General features: G+C 51.2%; 1 protein-coding gene across 3 annotated transcripts in view; it reads right to left on the reverse strand.

Annotated features, from left to right (window-relative positions):
• LOC117880906 (semaphorin-3D-like) overlaps positions 1-22,026 on the reverse strand; it is a 44,899-nt gene that overhangs the window by 18,995 nt on the left and 3,878 nt on the right. For 2 of the 3 annotated variants that reach the window (XM_034777492.1, XM_034777491.1), the window contains exon 2: positions 4,699-4,933. The exons of the other annotated variant lie outside the window; for it this stretch is intronic. In XM_034777492.1, coding sequence (XP_034633383.1) covers positions 4,699-4,831 — 133 coding nt within the window. In that variant the 5' untranslated portion in view covers positions 4,832-4,933. The remainder of the gene's footprint in view (positions 1-4,698; positions 4,934-22,026) is intronic. 3 annotated transcript variants of the gene reach the window in all.

The following is a 22,026-nucleotide window of genomic DNA, read 5'->3' on the forward strand; positions in this document are numbered from 1 at the left end:
CCAACCTTCCCCTGAACTGTGCTCACCAGGAGAGCATCCGAGTGCCTCCCAGGCCTGAAGTGTTGCTCTTCTTGGAGAGCGTTCTCTCTCCTCCCCATCACAGGCGGGCCTGCACTGAAACCCTGAGCTGAACACCCCAAAAGCCTGGGGAAAATCTGGATTTGAATCAAGCTTTTTGCTGCGATGGCCAGCGTGAAAGGAGTGCATTGGGGCCACTTAGCTAGTGGTGTGTGATACGATAACGGCCTGCTGGGAACAGGAATGAGCCCATGAACACACTGTGCGCCTACACCACCTATCAACCATCCAATGGTAACAACGTCCAGCCCCTAATAATCTGTGAACCAGTGACCTGCAGGCAAAGGGCTCTGTAGCCAGCATCCAGTCGCCTGGAATGTTCAGCCCTCTACGTTAACAGCAGATCACGCAGCGTTAAGGTGTAATCGCTGATATGTAAGCCCAGAGTAACGACATCATCCCAGATAGAAAGACACAGCCCAGTTCAGGATTTCAGCTGGCTTCAACGCTGGCCTGTCTGAAACAGATTGAAGTAGCATTCACATTGTGAATGCCGATCAGCGCAGGCCACACACCAAGAGGCTGGTAGTGCTTCCTGTCCAGTAATGTAACTTACTGATGTGCATGTGTTACAGGTCCCCCTCTGTGACGATCAATGGGATACAAAGTGTTACATGCAGCCCCAGAGATCAGGCAGCTCATACTTTCAGCTCTGGAGGTCCCTAGTTCAGGCCCTCCCACGTCTGTCACAGGAGCAGTTGCATGGATTGTCTCAGAGAGGCCGGAGTTCTATTATAAGCCATCCAAATGCGTTATTATGGTGTAAGGGGTCATACTGCTGCTTAGTCTTATTGTTCTGGGCCGTGTTCCCCTGTGCACTATCCTTCCTTTGCTCTCCCTGCCTTAGGTCTGTCATTTCCTTTCCGAAAGCCTGTCTGTGTTTCTCCCCACCCCCATTCAGTCCACGCCCCTCCCCCATGCAGGGTTCTGACGATAGCCCGGCTCCCAAGAGGCTCTGGGGTGGAGGGAGTCTGGGAGGTTTCTTTCCTCTGGGGTTTTTGAAACCTAAACTTGTCAGGCCGTTGTGGCCTTGACTCTGCTACGTGTGGTCTGTGAGTCACACCTCCTGCCATTGTCTGCATTATCCCCAAGCCAGCCTGAGGCTGGGAGCTTCCTCTCCCAGCTTTGCCCACAGCACGAGGGCTGCTCTAGCTTTGAAGAAGGAAGCCCTCCTCAGTCCTCTCCTCCAAACAATCTCTGCTCCCGCCTGACCAAGGAAAGGAAGATCCAGCCATTGTGTTTCTGAGATGTGTTATCGACGCTGGCAATCGCCCAGCAGTGACCTGCTCTGGATCACTGTGCTTCCTCACCGGATGCTGCGTAGCAGACAGTGTGTGCAGGCAGCCCTGACCAGGGCCGACTCCTCCCCTCACTCCCTTGTGGTCCTTGGTTTCAAGCCTGAGTTCTGATGGCTCCCCACAACCCCCCAGGACATCTCCCGGCTTGAGTGCCAGTCTCTGCCCAGAACTCAGTTCTGTACTGAGAGTGCCTCAGGCTTGGCATCCAGGAGACAGAGTTTTGCAGAGCTCTGTGTTCGATGAGCATCCAGTCTAAGTCCCCCTTGCACCTAAGTTAGACTGCCAAGCAACTGGCTCTCTTCTCTGGGAGGGAGAGGAGACATATGGTCACAGGTGTCATCCCTGCCCTGCCCTGACGTGCCACCCGTGGTCCTCACCTCCACCCTGATGCCACCACCATCATCCAAGTTCTTCCTGCAGCAGAACCACTATCCTCAGCTAGTGTAAACTAAGCAGGCTTGTGCCTGGCTGGAGTTTGGATGGGAGGTCTCCAAGGAAGCCCACTAGGGTAGGCATTGCTGGTGGGTCAGTTCGGTATGTGGTGCTCATCTGTGTCTGCGCTGATCCAATGGCCCAGCATGGAGCTAGGGTGTGCTGTGCTTCTGCTAGGTGAAAATCAGAAAGCGTCCCGACCACTTTGTCATTAAAGAGCCCCGTCTCAGGCTGAGCTGGCCCTTAAGGGGGTGGGGGCTCAGCCTACCTTCCCAGCTGAAGGGGGTCACATGGGAGAAGATTGTGACTCGGTGTGTGGGAGTATAAAGGGCGGCCTGAGTTCATAAAACTATCTCCCGCAGAAAGGAGTAGAGCAGCTTGCCTTAATTCCCAGGCAAAAGGCCTGGGGCGTGGGATCTCTGGCAGAGCCACCAGCAGGAGACTCTGGGTTGCGGGAAGGGGCCTGATTTACATGGGGAGCTAAGGTTAAACTGTTTTACTTGGAAAAAACAGAAGCCAAGTCCGGAAGAAAAGGGACTGAGACTGTGTTGGCTGCGAGGTCTCGCAGGCACTGGCTGGTGAGTTGGGCCTCTGCCTTACAAGCCCATGCTGGTTTTCCCGAGAGCAGGAATGCTGAATTCCAGCAGCCTGGCTGGATCCCAACTCATGAGTAAGCTATGCAGATTAGTCTTCACTTCCCCTGTCCTATAAGCTGTTGTATAGTTTTGCTATGTGCTGTTAACAAGGTAGTGCATTATGTACCAGAGGTGGCTGGATTTCATTGTTGGGCCTTAGAGCCATCCACATAGACTGTAAAATGCTTCAGGATCCTTTTGGCTGAAAGGGACTGTGTGGTACATGAACGTAAGACTGTTGTCAGTAGCCGTGGCATCGAAATATCGTGCCATTAGGATGGGTGCTTGCATACCCCGGTGATGAGTGCAGTATAAATGACTAGACAAATCATCATCTTTATGTCACTAGCTGAAATAAGGTCCAGGGCAGATGTGGCCCAATTGCAGAATTAGCGGGGGCTCAGAGAGGGGCCTGGAACAGCTCTCCTCAGAAGAGACTGAAAAGATTGGGATTGTTCCCTTGGAAAGGATGAATAAGAGGGGATATGATAAAGGTTTGCTTGGTCCTGCCACTGCGCAGGACTTCTCAAGGTCCCTTCCAGCCCTACGTGTCTATGAAAGGCTATAAAACCATGAATGGGATAGAGAAGGGAGACTGGGAACTTCTGTTCTGCCTCATGACACATGAACAAGGGGACAGTCAATGAAACGGAAAGGTGGGGAATCCAAAACTGACCCAAGCTTTCCCCCAATGCGCGATCAGTTTGTCTTGCAAGCCCATTAACATAACTGACAACAGCAAAACTTCTGGAAGTGATATTAGCCCCCATGGTTTGAGCCAAGCTCTCACCACCAGGGACAAGGAGGTTTCTTGCCCCTTTCTCTGAAGCATCTGGTGCTGGCCTCCAGTTTGCTGGGCTAGATGGACCTCGGGTGTGAGCCAGTCTGGCAATCCCTGTGTCCCTAAAAGGAACTCAGTGTGATGCCTGTCTGGTGGCCCCTTTGTGAGATAAGCTGAGGGTCTCAGTCCAGTTCCTTGTGGATTTGTGCCCATTTCACAAACCCGCTGCTAGCTGGTCCCCGCGCTGGCAGCCTCAGCAGAGAGGCCGAGGGCTGACGCTGTGGTGTTAACTCCCTTCTCACCCCTACACAAAAGATTTGGGGGAGGTGACGAGAGCTAAAACTCCGGCACCACGAAGGGTGAATCATCGCTCGCCCCCACACAGCTGGAGTAAACGGGCTGGGCACTGAGTAGGAATCCTTGCCCCAGGCCGTAGTGCAGCAACGGCTCCGCTCCATGGCTGCTGCCACCTCTCTGGGCTGCCATCGCCCCCTTCTTGCAGGGTGCTGGGCAGTGGATCTGTGTAGCTTGTAGATCCCCCAGTTCCTCCCCGGCCCACCATAATAGTCGTGTGTGTGTGTGTGTGTGTGTGTGTGTGTGTGTGTGTGTGTGTGTGTGTGTGTGTGTGCGCGCAGGGAGCCCTCACAGAGCTCTGTACCACAGAGGGTAGGGAATACAGCCTCCCTGCATCCATGTATTGGGTCTTGGTTGACTGAACCTCACAAAGCTGAGTTAAGTGACTTGCGTGAGGCTACGCACTGAGTCAGTGGCAGAAGCCGGCTCTCCAGATTCCCAATGCCCTGCTCTAACCACTAGACATGCTTCCTCCCAGGTGACCACAGGCTGACTCTGCTCCCACCCTCACACTGAAATCTGTATGCTTCCCCCATGCAACTGAACAATTGTTTTGTGGCGTGGCCTATGTAGCTAGAGGCTGGCCAAGGCCTCCTGTAGTGCGTGACGTTTCCCCATGGTGAGGGCTGGCCCCGTCCCTGTGCATTACATAGTACATGGAACATTATAAAGCACTGTACGCTGAGTCTCAGGGTGAAATGAGGCATTTTTAGACACTCTCCTGTGCCCCAGGGGCAGCCTGAGACTTCCCCTCTGGGCCATTCCCTTTCCAATCCCCATCCCTGACAGCAGCAGGTAGATGAGCATTGCCTGAGCCCCCTGGGGTGGTGGCATTCTCTGAGCTCTCTGGCTGTGCTGCAGTCAGCTGAGCTCAGCCTCTGTCAGGTTCTGGTGCCTCACCGGCCACAACTACTGCAGGGCAAGAAGCTCCATTGTAGGGCTGATATTGACCCCACCCAAACCCAGTAGTCCAGATCTCACCCTCCCCCCATCCCTGGCTTCACTAGCTGCCAGTCAGCTTGGCTGCCTGATGCTGTTTCTAGATCATTCTGAACAGGGCATGAACCCCAAGGAAATCCTGGCTCTGACTGCCGGGCTGATCAGCCACAAGCTCCCCTACCTTTGTATGAGAGGCGAAGGCGAGGGACACCTCGCTTCCAGGCATTGCCATTCCCAATGTTCAGCAGGAGAATCCAAGTCAGCAGGGCAGGGGCAGTGGAGAGGTGCCACCTGCTAAAGACCAGGGCTGGCATGCTGAGGGATTCTCTGGCCGGGGGCTCCTCTGTCAGCAGGGAAAGCTGCTCCTCCCTCCTGGGAGCATGTTCTGCTGGGGGAGATTCTGGTGCCGCTTCCAGCTGAAAACAGAAAGGGAGGAATTCTGCATCTCTCTCTGCCATGCATTTAGCAGGGCTGAATACTTAGGCTCTTGGCCTGCATGTGCTGAGCCCCTGCAGTTCTCACTGCTGCCTGGGAGATTGATTTAAATCAAAGCGATTGAAGTCAGTGATTTAAATCTAGGGTGACCAGATGTCCCGATTTTATAGGGACAGTCCTGATTTTTGGGTCTTTTTCTTTTATGGGCTCCTATTACCCCCAACCCCCGTCCCGATTTTTCACATTTGCTGTCTGGTCACCCTATTTAAATCATGATTTCAATCATCAGGTGGAAAGCCTTGATTTAACTCATTGGTTATAATCAACTTTTCCATTTGCACTTCAGTTACTTCCTAAAGAAACGTGAATTCTCAATGGTTGATGTGATCATTTAAAACATGTTGATTTACAACTAAATAGAGTTTTTGCACTAGATATGGTACAACTTTTTGCTACGTAGGAGGGTACACAATAACTCTAAACATTTATTTAAGCAATTCTATAGCTTACTATTTTCAGATTCTTGTTACTTGTACACTTTTAGTATGTTAGGAAATGGTGAATGATATATTGCTTATTTACAACATAATTAGCTTTTGGCTCATGATTTGGGCCGAGCTGCATTAGGATGGTAATTGGAATTGAATTAAACACACAACAGCAAATACAATTTATTTTTATTAAACAAAACAACTTTAAATGTTTTGGCCACATAAACGTCTCTTATCAGAGCATGTTTCACATTTATAACTAAACTCCAATAAGTTTTGGCCTTCACATATTTTGGGTTAAAATCAGATTTCCTTTTAAACAGGTTTATTTTTAAAAAGAAAAGCGTTATAATGTAAGTTACAAAATCAAAAACATCTGATTTTAAATAAAAAAATCCAATTTAAATTTTTTTCAAAAAAATCTTTTTTTTTTTTTTTTTAAATTCACTCTGCTTTGCTGGCTTGGGCCCTATCTGAGAATTAATTGCATCAGTGGCAATAGAAACTCAGGCCTGGGCTCTGTTAGGGTTCTGGCACCAGTAGAGGAGTCCTGGGACAACCCCAGTGCAGGCATGCTGTACCTCTGTAAAAACCACTTGCACGTGTGGTGTTGCATTGGTGTGGGAAGAGCAGTCCAAATCCCCGCCTGTGGGCAAGCCATTAGGTGATATCTAAGGGGAATCAATTCTCCAGCTCCATCAATTCGCCAAGAGCTTATCCCTGTGGGGCTGAAATTCCACCCTCCCCTTCCTGTTCACAGCCCCACCCAATCAGCCAGGAGCATTCTGAACTACGGAACTCCTTGTCAATTGCAGAGCTCAGAGGGCTTTAAACCTGAGGGTCAGGCTCATTGGACTGATGGGGATACAATCAGTATGGAAAAGTACAAAGTATCCCAAGGCCACACAGCAAGTCAGTGGCAGAACCATTGCTTACTAATCATTATTCATTTGCTATTGAAATAGCACCTTGAGGGCCCCAGCCCAGATCAGTTCCCTGTTGTGCTATGCACTGTGCAGAGACAATCCCTGTTCTGTAAAGCTCACACTGGCTAAGCAGACCCAGGTGCAAGGGGAAGGGACTTGCCCACAGTGCTGCACTGTGGCATCGTTAATGATGTTTTTATGATGGCCCATATGTTTAGGTGCCCATCCCTGTAGGATTTCAGTCATTTTACAGCACAGCCAAACAGCTTCCAAGGGATGGGGAGCAGGTGTCCCCCTTCCTTCAGCATAGTCACCTCTGCTTCCTTGAGGAATTCCAAGATCACAGAGTGCACTAGCCGGGGAATCTAATGCCTGCAGGCTGCAGCTGTTGAAAAGCCTGCTCAAAGAGGTGCCTCTTGCATCTTGCCCAGATGGCAAGGCAGCCAGACCCTGTGCATGGGAGTGCCCTGCAGAGATAGGCTTGTATTGCAGCAGCACTGGCATGTGTGCAAGCAATGTGACAACGTTTGCACTACTGGGGCCTGGTCTACACTAGGATTTTACCTCGGTATAGCTTCGTCTCACAGGAGGGTGAAAAATCCACACCCCTGAGAGACTGAGCTATGGTGACCTAACCCCTGCTGTAGACCACGCTTCCCCCACCCTAGCTGCCGCCTCTTGGGGGAGGTGGGTTACCTGTGCCAACAGGAGAATCCCCTCCCATGGGCATAGGTAGTGGCTACAGCGGTGCAGACGGGCCCGTCACACACAAACCCTTAACTCCAGTGCAGTAGTGCTTTTCACTTGGTTTGGCTGGCCTGGGGAGGGGGGTGGGGATTGGCACAGCCTGAGAGAACACCCCCGCCCCCACTGCCCCAGCTGCTAACACACCCACCGTGTCATGTGGATGCAGGCTAATGCTGCTTGAGTGCCACTAGTCCTCCAATCCCTTCCCACAATTTCCCCGCCACACACCCGAAAGGCCAGAGGACTTCTCCCACAATTCACGGGTGGATGATGTAGACGTGCAGGCTCTAGGACCACACTGTAGTTAAACAGCCCCTTAGCTGGAGCCCCTGGAGTCTGTGTCAGCTGGCCTGCACCAGCTGTGGGGTTTTAATTGCAGTGTAGCCAGACCCTTACTGTTCTTTCTCCTTTGATTTGCCACTTCAGTACCGGGGCTTTGAGAGGCTGGCATCAAAGAGCCATTTTCCACCCTCATGACCACATTTCTTCCTGCCATCCCCCCAGAGTGGCTGCTGCTTGGGCCACCTGTCCCCTCTGCAAGGGGGAAGAGGAGAGGCTCAGGGGCAACAAATAAAATGAGCAACAGTAGTGAAGAGAGGGAGTGTGTGGGGGGATGGGTGCTGTTCCAGCACCATGCAGGAGCAGCAACAGGTGTATCCCCACCATAGTGGCCCTTCTGGGCCAGGGCAATGCCTGGAGCACAGCTAGGCAGGGAGGTTGCCCTGGGTAACAGCATAGAGGGTGGCAGCTAGAGGCACATACTGCATTCTGTCCTGATGGGTCTCCCTGCCCCCCTGAGTAAATTGTACTGATCTTCTCTCTCATGTGCATATATTATATCCACCTCTACACACAGCAATGCTTGCATTCCCCCTTCTGGGCCGGGAGCTGTCTCGCCTGTGAGCTGGGAGTGTGTGTGCACCCTGCCCTTTCCTGATGGACTAAAACCTGCATGTGTTCCAGCATCCTGGCCAGGAAGCTGAGAAAGCGGAGCTCAGCCCCAGGGGTTTGGGCAGAGCAAACCCAGTGCTCATCACAAGGCCAGGGCTGGGGCTGGCTTGAGACTCCTGCCAGTGTTCACTGGTTGCTGGAAGCCTTGGGAAAACGCTAGCTGGTAATTGCAGGCTGCTATAAATGGAATGTCCCTGTCTGGGGAGAGTTGCTGAGCGGTGGGAGGGAGCCCTGTGTGACCTGATTTCCCAAGATGGTCCTTGGTGGCTGCAGGATTGTGTGAGGGGCAGGTGGAGCAGAGCCCTGACCCTCCACAGCCTAGGACTGTGCCTGAACCACAGCCCTGTGGTTGAGGGAGAACTGGTGTGTTTCACACGCCACCTCCAGGGGATGAAATAAAGGGGCTGGTGGATACCCTGTGCCAAGGTTCAATCCTGTGTCTCCCGAAGTCAAGGGGAAACTCCCGCTGGGATCAGGATCAGGCCTCAAAATGAAATCCAAATAATAAAGGACAACTGCCCTCCCCTGCAAGAGGGACAGTTCACTATTGGTATAAGGGATACGAGTCCAGGAGACTTTCACCTACCAGTGCTAGCCGTGAATGTGGCCCAATGTCTGCAAAAATGCAAAGGATGCAGCCAGTGATATTTAACCCAAAGCAGGCAGGCAGTCGTTGCTAAAAGGGACAGGGCAAAGGAAGCACAGTTACAAAAATGGATCCCCTGTTCCCTCTATACCAGTGGCTCTCACCCTTTCCAGACTACTGGTCCCCTTTCCAGAGTCTGATTTGTCTGGTGTACCCCCAAGTTTCACCTCACTTGAAAACTACTTGCTTACAAAATCGGACATAAAAATATAAAAGTGTCACAGGACACTACTACTGAAAAATGGCTGACTTTCTCATTTTTACCATATAATTATAAAATAAATCAATTGGAGTATAAATATTGTGCTTACATTTCAGTGTATATAGAGAGCAGTATAAACAAGCCATTGTTTGTATGAAATTGTAGTTTGTACTGATTTCGCTAGTGCTTTTTAAGTAGCCTGTTCGTAAAACCAGGCAAATATGTAGATGAGTTGATGTACCCCCTGGAAGACCTCTGTGTACCCCCAGGGGGTACATGTACTCCTGTTGAGAAGCACTGCTTTATACTATCCCAGGACTTAATTCAAAGGCAGTTTCAAGCCAATGCTTCTTTGCCTTGGTATTGTTGGATATAAATCCTTCTTACAGTGCACAAGGCTTAGGAAAGCCATTTTTCTCTCTACTGCCCTTGTTCTGTCTTTTTTTGCCCCCAGTGTCTACTGTACCAGTCTTTTAATGCAACTTGTGGAAGTTCCTGCTGCAGGATGTTATTGAGGCAAACAGTATACCCAGGATCAAAGAGGGACTAGGCACTTAGGGGAATAAAAGGAGCACCCATCGTTACACTAGCTAGGGGGGAAATTACAAGGCTTCAGAAGCATCAGAGGCAGGATGCCAGGCTTCACTGTTCCTTCTGGAGAAATAATGCCTATGGCCGTGGCACTGTGTTAGTGCAGCAGGTCAGGACTGAGAAGCATGGGCAGGGCATTGTGGCAGCTCAGGGTTTTGAGGTTAAGGGGTGCAGTGAAGTTAACTTCCATGGTGTCTGTGCGGGGTTGTCTGCCCTCAGCTTGGCATTTGCTTTGTTAGGGGCTCCTTCAGTTCTGGAAACAGAATGTCAAAGATCGCTTTCAACTAAAGTTGGCTCACCAATGAATCCCCTCTCCTCACAGTCCTTATGCTGGAAGCACTTCTCCCTGGTGGGCTTCCCCACATAGCAATGTCCCTCCATGCCAACGAGGCACTCTGAGCTTCTCCACACAGCCAACTGGGCATGCAGCAGTGAGTGCTTCTGCACCCTTCTCCCCAGGACGTGTCAACTAGGGGCCCCACAGCAGACACTGCCTCCCACAGCAGTGCCCTGCCCATATCAACGAGGACTCCAGCAGAGGCATCCTTCTCCCAGCAGTATCCTGTCAACGCAGGCCTAGCAGGTTCTCCTCCACTCCACCCTAGGATAGAAACCAAGGAAGGGCTCCCCCGTATGAGGGATAATGGCCCCAAGCTATAAACCTCTGCCCAAATATACTCTTGGAGGGAACTTGTCCCAGGCAGAGTTTATACAGACTGAGGGGGGGAGCGGGTGACCGGTGGATGGAAACAAGCTGCAGATGATGAATCCAAGGTTAAATTAAACACTCCCGACAGCTTTATGTAATCAACTGTCCAGAACGACAAGTGTGTTCTCACTCTGTTTGGAGCAGGGCGCGCTGGGCAAGGGCACTTCTGCGTGTCTGGCTTCAGAGCCAGGACTGTGACAGGGAAGACGCATCCAGATAGTGTCAGTGGGAGCCAGGCCAGTCTTTATGGGTTCTGGATTTGGGGGGATGGGGCAAGGTTTTGGTGAATTTTCTCTCTCATAAAAAAGGACCAGTGTCCCTGGGCAGAGCTGGTCATGATCCCAGGATGAGCCATAGACGCCCTCTGCCTGACCTGCAGCTCCTCCACCTCTGTGCCAATGCTCCCCTGCCTGACCAGCAGCACTTCTGCCCCCCCGCCCCACAACTCTCCAGATGCACCTCAGTCACCACCTGCAGCACCCCCCACCCCCTGCTGTGTTTACAGGCCTGGCTATCCACCCCCCAGCCATGCCATGGCCCTTCGAACCTGAAAACTAGAGTCCTCTGCAGAACAGCACCAGCTTCCCAGCTCTGCTGCTGCGCCTGACCCTGATGTGGGCTGCTGGTAGATACCAATCCACCACGAACTGGACTGAAACAAGACAGGCTTTTCACATAGGCAACCGAGCAGTCTTCCGATGGTGACAACTTAGTCACTATTGACCTGGGCTGGCTTTGAGCCATTGACCGGAGTTGTGCATTCCCGATCCCACTGACCACCCAGGTTACCAGGAGCAGTGCCTCTCTCGTTGTGCCAAGTGCTCGTTGTGACAGTGCTCTGGGAGCAATGGATCACAGGGAGACCCGGTGACTTCGTCTGTGCATCCTGTGGCATTGCTCAATGCGCCTCTATTAGAGCTGATCCCTGATTGAGGGATTTGTACCCATCTACAGGTGGAAGATGACCACTATAGGGGAGGATGTAAACACCACAAAGGGGTTACCCCACAGAATTCCTGCCAAGTGCTGTAATTAGGAGTTATGGGAGGAAACTGAGCTAAGGAGTTGTCGACTGAATTTCAGGGAACGTATCCTGGCAGTGAGATCTAGGTTGTGGATTACCTCCCAGAATGGATGTGTATGTTGTGCTTGAGCCTTCTGAGCTATATGACGGCACCAATAGCAATTACAACATGCTCCCTGATCCATCCCCCTGGCCCAATGGGGCCTGCCATGTGCGCTGCACAGCTCAGCAGGTTCTTGATGGTTTCCAAAATGATCCAGAAACAACATTGCAGGAGATTGCTGGCTTGTGTTTCTCTTTGGAGCTAGATGGGTCATGCCCAGGAGGACGGGGTCAACCACTGGGTGCAGCTCAGGGGAGCAGCCAGCAGAGATAGCCAGATGGGGGTTGCACGTAGTCTGTGAGCGTTACAGGGTGGTAAAGAGCCCTGCAGGGGAAGAGAAGCTTCCTGCTAGATCAGGCTGTGGGTGACTCTTAGGTTGCCTGAGATAGGAGAGCTCAGTGCCTTTAACTCCCCCTCCCCAGATACCCGCTGCATTGGGCTGGCATTACGCTGCAGCGTGGGAGAGCAAGGCGCGAGTGGATTAGCCCCAGATCCCGTTCTTAAATCCAGGCTTCACGCTCCTGGGGGGCCTGATGCTGCAGTCCTGCTTTCACCTGCAGATGCTCTCCTGAGTCAGCAGGAGTTGGAGCCGGGGGTGCTAATGAAGCATTAGGATGTGCTGCCATGCCCCCTCTGGCCATTTTGGATGTGCTGAGGATGGACTCCAGGCACTGCAGCGTCTGGATGGGGCAAAAATGGAGAAGCTCATCAGGGCTGCAAGAGGGACTTGGATGGTATGTCTATGCTGCTATTAGACACCTGCGGCTGGCCTGTGCCGGCTGAGTGGGGCTCAGGCTCACGGGGCTGTTTAATTGAGGTGGCTTGGGCTGCAACATGAACTCTGAGACCCTCCCACTTTGCAGGGTCCCAGAGCCCAGGCTCCAGCCTGAGCCCGAACAGCTACACTGCAATTAAACGGCCCCTGAGCCTAAGTCAGCTGGCATGGGCCAGCCGTGGGTGTCTAATTGCAGTGTAGGCACACCCAGAGAGTCCCCGCAATTCCCTGAGCAAAACTGAATCATGCACCGAGTCAGGCCTCGCCTGAGTGACAGGGCCATGAATGACCACTGTCCCACACCTGCTCAGGGCATAAGCAGGAGGCATTCCCAGGCCACCCTTCCCCCTACTGTATAGCGCGTCGCTCTGGGGTTGTGCTTACTGTATCTGAATCTGGAGAGGGGCCTCTCTCTGTGTATTCGTTTGAGTGGTGTATTAGTGTGCTGCTACTTGCATCTCCATGTACATGTTATGTGTAAGGGGTGGTAGCAGTATGCATGGGCACATACTCCTCTGTATACATCTGTGTGCAGAGACACATACCTATATCTGTGGGCCCAGCCTGTGCCTCTGTAAAAACAGATGTGTGTGCACTTGTCTGCATGTACACGTGTGTCGAAATCTCTCTATGCTCCATGAATTCCACGGAGGTTTTAGTTCCTATGGTGAAGTGTGATGGATTCCCCAGCAGCTGTGGCTGCTCCCTGCTTAATGCAGGGGCTCAGGGCAAGGCAGCTGTCATCTTTCTCTAAATGAGATGACAAAGACAAAAATAAACGAGTTCCTTTCCTCCCTGCCCCACTTCCCTCCCCTGCTGTGTTTCCCGGCAAGGGGAACAGCCCTCTGTGCTGTGAGTGTGCACAGGTCGCTGGATGGCACGTATTGTTCGTGTGAGCCTTACGTATACTTAACATCTCATCCCTTGTGCAAGTGACCTTAAGAGGCAGAAGTGTGATGAACATGTGACAGCAGGGTAGCCAATACATGTACTGTAAAAAAGTGGCCTGTAACCTTCAGTCGTTTGGGGTGATACATATGAGTCAGGAAACTGCCTGTGCAGAGTCCTGAAGGCGGAGAGAGGGAGGGAGCAGGAAGAAGGGATGAATTCTGCAGCCAGCACTCAAATTGGGGAAATGCTAACCGGGTATAACAGGCACATTCTGTGCAAGCTTCCCTCACACCCACTCTCTGCCAGGGCCCCTCCATCCTGACTGGTAACCCCCTGGTTACTCCAGCACTGTGACCCTCACACAGTCCTGCCGATGCCCCTCAGTCCTGATTGGCAAGATTCAATGCGGTTATTGCAATTATCACCCCGTGCGGATTTCTCCCAAAAGCGGCAACACAGAAGCGTGCTAAGTTCCAGGAATGTGAAGGAACAAGCTCTGTCTGCTCTCAGCGCGCGCACACACACACACACACCCCTCCCTCCTTTGGTTGAGCTGCTTTAGCTTTTCACCATCTGCCTTTCATACCTGCCTGGTAGAAGAACCCACCGCTCCCAGGTGTGGTAATAACAACTGTAGCAGACACAGCTCCGTCCCCCTGATAACTCAGCGCCGGAGAGCCTGGCAGCAGGTCTTGTCCAGGTCAGGGGAACTTTATGGCTTGTTTTGACATTTGGGGCTGTGAGCTCTTCTTTCAATTTTTATTCTTTCTATGTTGTGATGTAAAGAGTTCCCAGCCCTTCCAGGGTTCAGCTGTTTTGTCAATTTCACTCCATCTGCTGGGCGGTTGCCTCTGCTTTCTCCTCCTGCCCTATTCCGTGTATGGAGCTGTGTCCATCAGAACTATGCCAAGTTCTCTGAGGACCCGGCAAATCCCAGCTGCCGCCACTCTCTCTTGCGCTGAAAAGAATTTTCCATCTGTTCCATGGACAGGATCAGTGGGATCAGGGTTTGGCAGGCTGCTCTCCAGGGAGCAGATCTTTGTCTGTCCAGAAGGGACACATACGTCTCTGGGAGTTCTGCTCCCTGAGGTTCCATTCTGCTGGCACCATGCCTCTTACGGCTTGTAATGCAAATGGGGAATGACTGTGCCCATTGATGGCCAAGGTGGTTAATACCACTTTAGGAGGGGTTAGGGAACTGGCTTTCCTCTAACAAGTGGCTGTTAATCCCATAATTTGGAAGCTATTGTCTGTGGCCGAGGCACTTACCAGCTCTCACTCTCTATCTCTAACCTTCCATTCTTGAGCAAGGCAGTTATAGTGTTGGCTGGTGGCCTCAGGGTTCCTTGATCCCTCCTCCGTCTGGTTTCAGGCCTGAGTAATGCCCAGAGCCTGCACTTGTCTCGCTGGCTGGCAGTGGGCCAAGGGCAGGTGTTAATGCTGATGATTTCAGATCACTCGTCTGCCTTTGACATTGTTGACCGTGGGGTTTTGTTGACTTGCCCACATGGAGCGAATCCCCACCTTCTAGGACCGGTCCACTCTTTCTCCGGCAGATGAATCCTGCTAGGAGGCAGTGGGCCAAACTGGCATAGGGAAGTACCACCTGCACCTCCCCTCTACCAGCAAGTGTGGGTCTGGTCTGGCCCAAGAGCTGCAGGGAGCCCCCAGGTGCTGAGGAGGCGACAGTCGCTGCAATGGGAAGAGGTGTTCCAACTGACCAGTGATTACATAAAGTAATCAACCAGTGAATATGATGCCTCAGAGTAAAGTCTAAGCCAGACAAAATATTGTCACATGAGCCCCAGTAGAGTGGAGAGCCTCTAGGACTGTGAGCTCACTTCCTGCCTGGCTCGGGATTCACCCATCCCTAGCTATCAATGCCACCAGTTCAGATCCTATCTGGTGGCTCACACCGCTGCCATCTCCACACTGTCCACCCTTCATCTCTCGCCATTGAGAGCCCACTGTTTGGAAGAGTAGTTGTATGAAGTGGCCTGGCTCCTGCTTCCTTGACCATCCTGGCAGGTCTTCTCTGTGGGGGGTAAGCCACAAGGCAAATGAAGCCAGATGGCAGCTGTGACAAGTTTGGACAGATTGAGAGGAAGAGGGCTGGGCTTCTCTCCAGACAAAGCCCAGGGTCAGAAAGGCGAGACAAGTGCATGGCAGCCACATCTCAAGCTGAACCAGCAATGTGGCCTGCTTTCCTGGCTGTTTGCCTGAATCCCCACTCTGATGAACCACTGAAAAGGCAAGAAAATGTGTGCAGCTGGTACCCTGCTCCTTACACTAGGATCAGGCCTCTGCCCAGAGTATGCCTTCCAGACTCCCTTATTAATTATAGCAACAGCAAGCAGTGCAGCATCTTGGAACCTCCTTTACCTTCTGCCTTTGGGACTGAAGTTCTCTCCTTGCAGAGGAACGGAGCTCTTGCTGGTTAGAGTTTGAGCAGAGCCAATTCAGTCATTCTGGAGGACCAGGAGAAGGAATAAATCATGTTTCATCCCATGATTTAAAAAAAACCCATCCTGCAACCTTTTGAGAACTCCACAGATGAAACGACTGGTGGGAAGAAGTTGGCATTTGGCCTGGAAATAGCCCTGACAGAGGCGACGTATCTTTGAGTTTTCTGGTGAGAAATGGGTTTAGAATGACTAAGTTGGGAGCCATTGCATAGCGAATTCTGCATGCTTGGGACATTTGGCACAGGACTTTTCAGCCAGCTCTTAGAATGTGCAGCTGGGGAAGCATTCACTGCACAAAGCATGCATGGCCAGCTCAGAGGAAAAAGGTAAGTGAGGGATTGAGATAAGGACATCAGAGGAACCTTTGGCTTAGTCCATCTGGAGGACATAAGGTGCAAAAGAATGAGGCAGGGCTGCTGTCTACTCTTTAAGGCTCACAAGAGGCAGTTCTGCTGTGATGGACCATAGGAGCTCCACACCACACAGAGGGCAGAGGAGGGGGATTCCTTCCTGTGAGCCTCCTACCACGTTCAGGGCAGCATTCTGGTGGTGTTCAGATTAGGGCACTTGTGCGTTATTGCCAATGTTCTGCAAGCCAACACAGCTTTCAAGGCGTGGATAGCCGTAACTCTGTTCCCTCTTGTGTGTGCATAACATGGCCATGTAGAAACTTCATCAGTGTCTTTATGCTGCACACTGTGATCAATCAGAACTTCTTGCAACCTCTGGCTCCAAGAACCCATGGCACTCACTGCAGAGAAAGGAGAGTTGCTGATGGCCGTATCGTTTTGCCATGGAGTTGAGCCATCCATCAGAAGGCAGTGTTGCACCTAGTTACTTAATTCATAATGGTGTCAAGAGGTTTAAATGTCCTAATGTCTGAAGTGTGCTGATACCCTCTGATGGAGGGTGTGGAGGCAAAGTGCCCACGTAGTGTATCAAAGAGCCTCTATCCCACCCACATCACGGAGTGTGACTGATCCCTAATGCACTGCAGATTCCAGGAGACACACACATTCCTGAGAGCTCTTTACACTGAAATTCCCTTTGCTGGGAAGAAACTGACACTTGTCACCTGTCTAATAACACATGGTCTCACACTCAGTACAACAAGTCAGAGACCCATGGAGTTTGTCCCTCTTTACCACTCACTTCATCAGACTTTCTGAGCTGAATCTGTAGGTTAATGCAGCAAAATCAGATGGGGGCTCCAGACCTCGGTGTGCTGAGTTTGAGAGATGGCCATTGCCAGGCATGATGCGCTGTTGCTAGTGCTTTTTACATCAGCCCGGCTCAAGATCATTGGATGCCCTAGGGGATAGGAATTTAAATATATTCCATATCTAGAGGAGTGGGGGTTGCTGCAGTGCCCTAACCTCTCAGACCTGGAAACATGGGTTCAAATCAAAACAGAAAATAAATGTGATGGTCTCAATGTCACATTTTTACTTTTGGGCAGGAAAGGGGTGGGTTTGTGAGGGGATGCCAGGTCAGGATTGAGGGGCAGTTGCAGAGCTGTGAGGGGATCCCAGGGCTGGCATAGCAGGGGGTGCCAGGTCAGGACTGAGGGGCAGAGGCAGATGGGGGGGGGGAGCTCAGGGCTGGCATAGTAGGGGATAGCAGCTCAGGACTGGGATCATCAGCAGAGCTGTGTGTGGTAACTTGTAAAGCACTTGCCTGAATCTAGCAAGTGTTACCCACCCATCTTTTTCATGATCCTTCACTTCATGCAGAACAACCTTGTTAAGAGAAAATTGCTGGCTCACAGGATTTGGATACAGAGACTTTCACCTCTAGGTCACCGGAGCAAATCTGGACACGGTCAGTGGAGACAAGTAACTGGCACTGCTGGCTGTTCGGTGGCCTCTGTGAAACGTGTGTGGTCTGTCAGGTTCCTAGTGGTCGTGGCCTGACCTCACAAAGGGCCCTTTGCTCACAGTCTCAGCAGTGAGGCCAAGAACTGAAGGCACTTTCCCTAGAGCTGCTCAGCCTTGACACAAATGGGGTGGGGGGAAGCTTGCCCTGCAGCACGGATACATCACTATCCAGGGCTATCAAGAAGCCAGTTTCTAGCGCTTGCATTCAACTCACTGAAAACTCTCCTACAAATATATTTCAAAGGGATTTCTCCTGCTGAAAGTTAATCTGCAGTAAACTAAGACCTCCTTGGCCCCAGAGCGAGTTGGTTGCTTTGCTCAGTGACCCAGTTAGATGGATTCACTGATGCCAGCCAGTGCCCTGGGCGAAGGTTACTGGGTCTTACCTTCCTGAAGCTGCTCCCTGCCTCAGCCGAGGGAGCCTGCCTCCCCCACCTGACACATCAAAGCTTTGCCAGTATTTTCTTTTAATCCAGAGGAAGCCCACTCCCTGCCCTCCCCTGGTCTCCTGCTCTAATTGGAATAAAATAGAACAAACAGGCATGGGGGACTCTGGCAGAGAAAATGTTTTAATGAGCAGTAGGAGGTTCCTGCACCATCTCTGCTTCTTCTCAGAGGCTGTCAGCTGCAATGGCTCTGTAACTGCAGCCTGGATTTGATGTGAGGCTCTCTGGATGAGTCCCCAGGACCCCTGTACAGTGCCATGCTCCCACAGCCTCTTAGAAGAACTGCTCTTTCCTCTGGCACATCCAGGCCTGCCTCTCTCACTCCCTGAGTGGCCTCACTCCAGGGGATAAAATGTACCATTCAGCCAGCCACCTCTGGAACGAACCTCAGTAGCATCCCCTGTGGTTTGAGCCAGGGAAGGAGAGGCTCTGTAGTTTAATAAAAAGTTAAGAAAGAGATCTTGCTTGGTTTTTGCCTTAGGTGGTTCCTCTGCAGCCCTGCAATAAAAGGCCATGGGAATTTTCCTGAGCCAGGAGCACTGGATTTGGCCTGTCTAATCTCCTGGGGATTAGTGAATGGCTGAGAGGCAGATGCACACCATGCCTTTGGCCCCAGCTGGCCATTCATTCAGCCCCATGTAGGGGCCCTGCACCCTGGTGATCCTGGTGATGAGCTGAAACCCAAGGAAAATTTGTCAGGGGGGAGGGCAAATTGAGCTGATGAGAGGAAAATAAACCTGGAGCCCCCAGTGTCCTTTGCAGGGTCACATTTCTGACTGCGGCCACATTTTAAGGCAAAGAAGGCTCCCGTGTCCCCAGCCATTTAACACCATATCAGTCAAACCTGAATGAATCTAGCAAAGATGGGGTTAATCAAAGAGTGCTGAGAGTCCAGGAGGCGTGTCTGTATAAAAGCTCCCAACACAAATGATACATCATCTCACTTGCACTGGAGTGAGCAATAGTGTAGCCAGGGCCGGGGTGTGTGGGGCCAACCTGATGTGTGTATGTGGTATCTATCTAAGGGGCTTTTGTCTCCCTGTCACTGTAGTATCAGGGTGCCTCAGTATCTAATTATCCCCACGACACTCCTGTGCAGTAGAGAAGTGCTAGTAAAGATGGGAACTGAGATCAAGACTAGGAGTATGTCTACCGTGGAGCTAGAGGTGTAATTTCCAGCTAGGGTCGCCACACCAGTGCTAACTCTGGGCGAGTTAGCCCCGGGATTTCAGATGAGATTGGCCTTGGGGCAGCTAGCCAGTGCTGCTGCTCACTTCGCTGTGACTACACTGCTGTTTTTAGTTCACTAACTCCATCCAAATGTCTGCACCAGCTGGGAATGACCTCTTCAGAACCAATGTAGACATACCTTAGGTGATATGCTCAAGAACACACGGGCGTCTGTGGCGGAGCAGGGATTCAAGATCAGGTCTCCCACAGCCCAGGCTGGCTCTCTAGCCACTGACCCATCCTTGTTTTCTGCAGTGCAGGCTAGGCCAGCCTTTTTGAAAGAGCTCAGCGTGCCAGGGATGCTCTGGCCCTTTATGTCTGAGTGAGTGTGCATGTGTGAATGAGAGCGGATAGGCACAGGCTGGGGTGTGGGTGTGGTTACAGCATTCAGGTAGTGGTACACTACGCAGGTGCATCGCATGTGGTACAGTTCTGTTCTCAACATGACTCAGGAGAGACTGAAACCGAAAGCCATTGTCTACCCGGCTGTTCACCGCATTAAAAGCTCTGGGAAAGAGACTTCCTCACGTTATCTGACATCAGAAATCTCCCCCTGGAAAGTGAGGAAATAAACTTGAGCCTGATGCCGGGAGACGTGAAGGAGGTGGCGAAGCAACCACACAATACATGGCAGCCTGCCAGTGAGTTAGACATGAAGAATCACAGCTGATGGCCAGGTGTTTTTGAAGCGCATTGTTTCTGTGAAGTCATATCCTGGGCAGGCACACGATTAGACTTTATTCGCCATGAGCAATAATTGTGTCCCATGTCATGCAAATAAAATAGTGTCGGCCCAGTGCACGGGTATGAGTGAGTGGCACAGTGGGTGTGAGTGGGCTGTCAGCTGGGTCTGGGTATACAGGGAATGACTGAGGATGGATACAGCACAGTCACATGAGCATGTGTCCATGCAACCCATTGGTCAATGTGTTCATCTCTGTCTCCTCTACAGAGGATACGGATCAGTCACAATCCCTAGCTACAGAGCCAGGCTCTTTAACTCTATCTGTAGAGACTCCTGCTTTTAGTTCTCGAGGTTCTCAGTTGAGTTCCCAGTGTGGCAGCCATCGCATCTATGGTACTGATACACCACCCTAACACCTTGCTAGCCAGGTACCAGTGGGTCCAGGGGTCTGTTTGTTTGTGCTCATGATTGTTATGATCTGTGGGGATATTTAGAGAGGCAGCATGACCCAATGGAAAGGGCTCTGGAGTGAGAACCAGCCCTCCCCCCCCCAATGAGTTAAAGAGTGTTCTGTTCCCAGCTCTGCAACCTCAGGCAAGTCACTTTGTCTCAGTTTCCCTAGCTGTGGAAGAGGGGTAATGATACTATCAAGTCCTGTGAACTCTGTTGATGAAAGGCACTCAGAACAAAGGCATTTGGGAGAGCAAATGTGGGTCATTTAGGAAACTGAAGAGGAGAAAGGGCTCAAAGCTAGGCCTGGGAATTCCTGGAACAGAATAAACTCTTTTTCCCCCTCTCTGGTCTGGGGTTCTGTCCTGCCCCTCTCAGGAGCTATGTCACAGCAGGTCATTACCCCAGTTAAGAATGTTGCCTAAATACATGCATGTGGGGAAGGACTGGCTGCATCTTTCCCAAAGCTTCTCTTCTCCCTCCCCCACCCTAGTTTAAAAGCCTTCCCAGCTCCAGCTGGGATGTGTGGAGCTACTCAGCTGATTCCTCAGCTGTCTGTCTTTGCCTCGCTCACTTTTTCAGCACCAGGTCTGTGCCTGGGATCCCAGGTTTTGTAAAAGCACCGGTCATTCTGCGCTCCCCGGAGAGGTCCTCGCTGTAATTCCAGCAAGAGTGTGGGCTGGGCTGTTTCTAGAGGAAGAGGCAGCTCCCATGGGGCAGTAGCCAAGATTGGCAATAAATCTTCCTTCTTGCTGTAAACAATCCTGGAGAGGGTGTCACAGGAGCACGGATGGAAGCAAGGAGGCCAGGAGCACTCGCCTGCTTTAGTATCCGTCAGTAAGTGCGTCCCGTTGGCTCTCGTCCCTGCTTTCTGTGCAGAGACGACCATTCCTAGGGAGCTCTGTTGTGGCTCCTGCTCTAATGAGCTCAGCTGTTATTCTTTATGTGTGAGCTTGGTGCTGGCGAAAGGAGTACAATGGACAGCCCTGTAGCGTGAAGTCCTCTCATGTACAGAACAGGTATGGTTCAGCCACCTCCATGAACAGGACAGGCTGTGGCATTTTGGAGAAGGCTTGCAGGCCAGTTTTATATCTTTACAGGTTCCCTGCTCAACTCAACTCTCTCTCATCTCCACTGGCTGCAATGAAATTAGAGCAGGGTATTTGGCCTAGTGTTTCTAATGAAACTGATAACTCCTGGTCCGCCACATTCCCCCATCTCGAGCTAATGAATAATAACTGTGTTTGTATCTCTGCGATGCTTGCACTAAAGTTAGATCAATAAGGAATAGCTACAGACAATAAGCAAGGCTCTACAACCTGTATAGATTCATAGCTTCATAGATTCTAGGACTGGAAGGGACTTCGAGAGGTCATCGAGTCCAGTCCCCTGCCCGCATGGCAGGACTAAATACTGTCTAGACCATCCCTGATAGACATTTATCTAACCTACTCTTAAATATCTCCAGAGATGGAGATTCCACAACCTCCCTAGGTAATTTATTCCAGTGTTTAAACACCCTGACAGTTAGGAACTTTTTCCTAATGTCCAACCTAGACCTCCCTTGCTGCAGTTTAAGCCCATTGCTTCTTGCTCTATCCTTAGAGGCTAAGGTGAACAAGTTTTCTCCCTCCTTCTTATGACACTCTTTTACATACCTGAAAACTGCTATCATGTCCCCTCTCAGTCTTCTCTTTTCCAAACTAAACAAACCCAATTCCTTCAGCCTTCCTTCATAGGTCATGTTTTCAAGACCTTTAATCATTCTTGTTGCTCTTCTCTGGACCCTTTTCAATTTCTCCACATCTTTTTTGAAATGCGGTGCCCAGAACTGGACACAATACTCCAGCTGAGGCCTAAACAGA

The sequence above is a fragment of the Trachemys scripta genome, chromosome 7 (genome assembly GCF_013100865.1).
Source record: "Trachemys scripta elegans isolate TJP31775 chromosome 7, CAS_Tse_1.0, whole genome shotgun sequence".
NCBI lineage: Eukaryota > Metazoa > Chordata > Testudines > Emydidae > Trachemys > Trachemys scripta.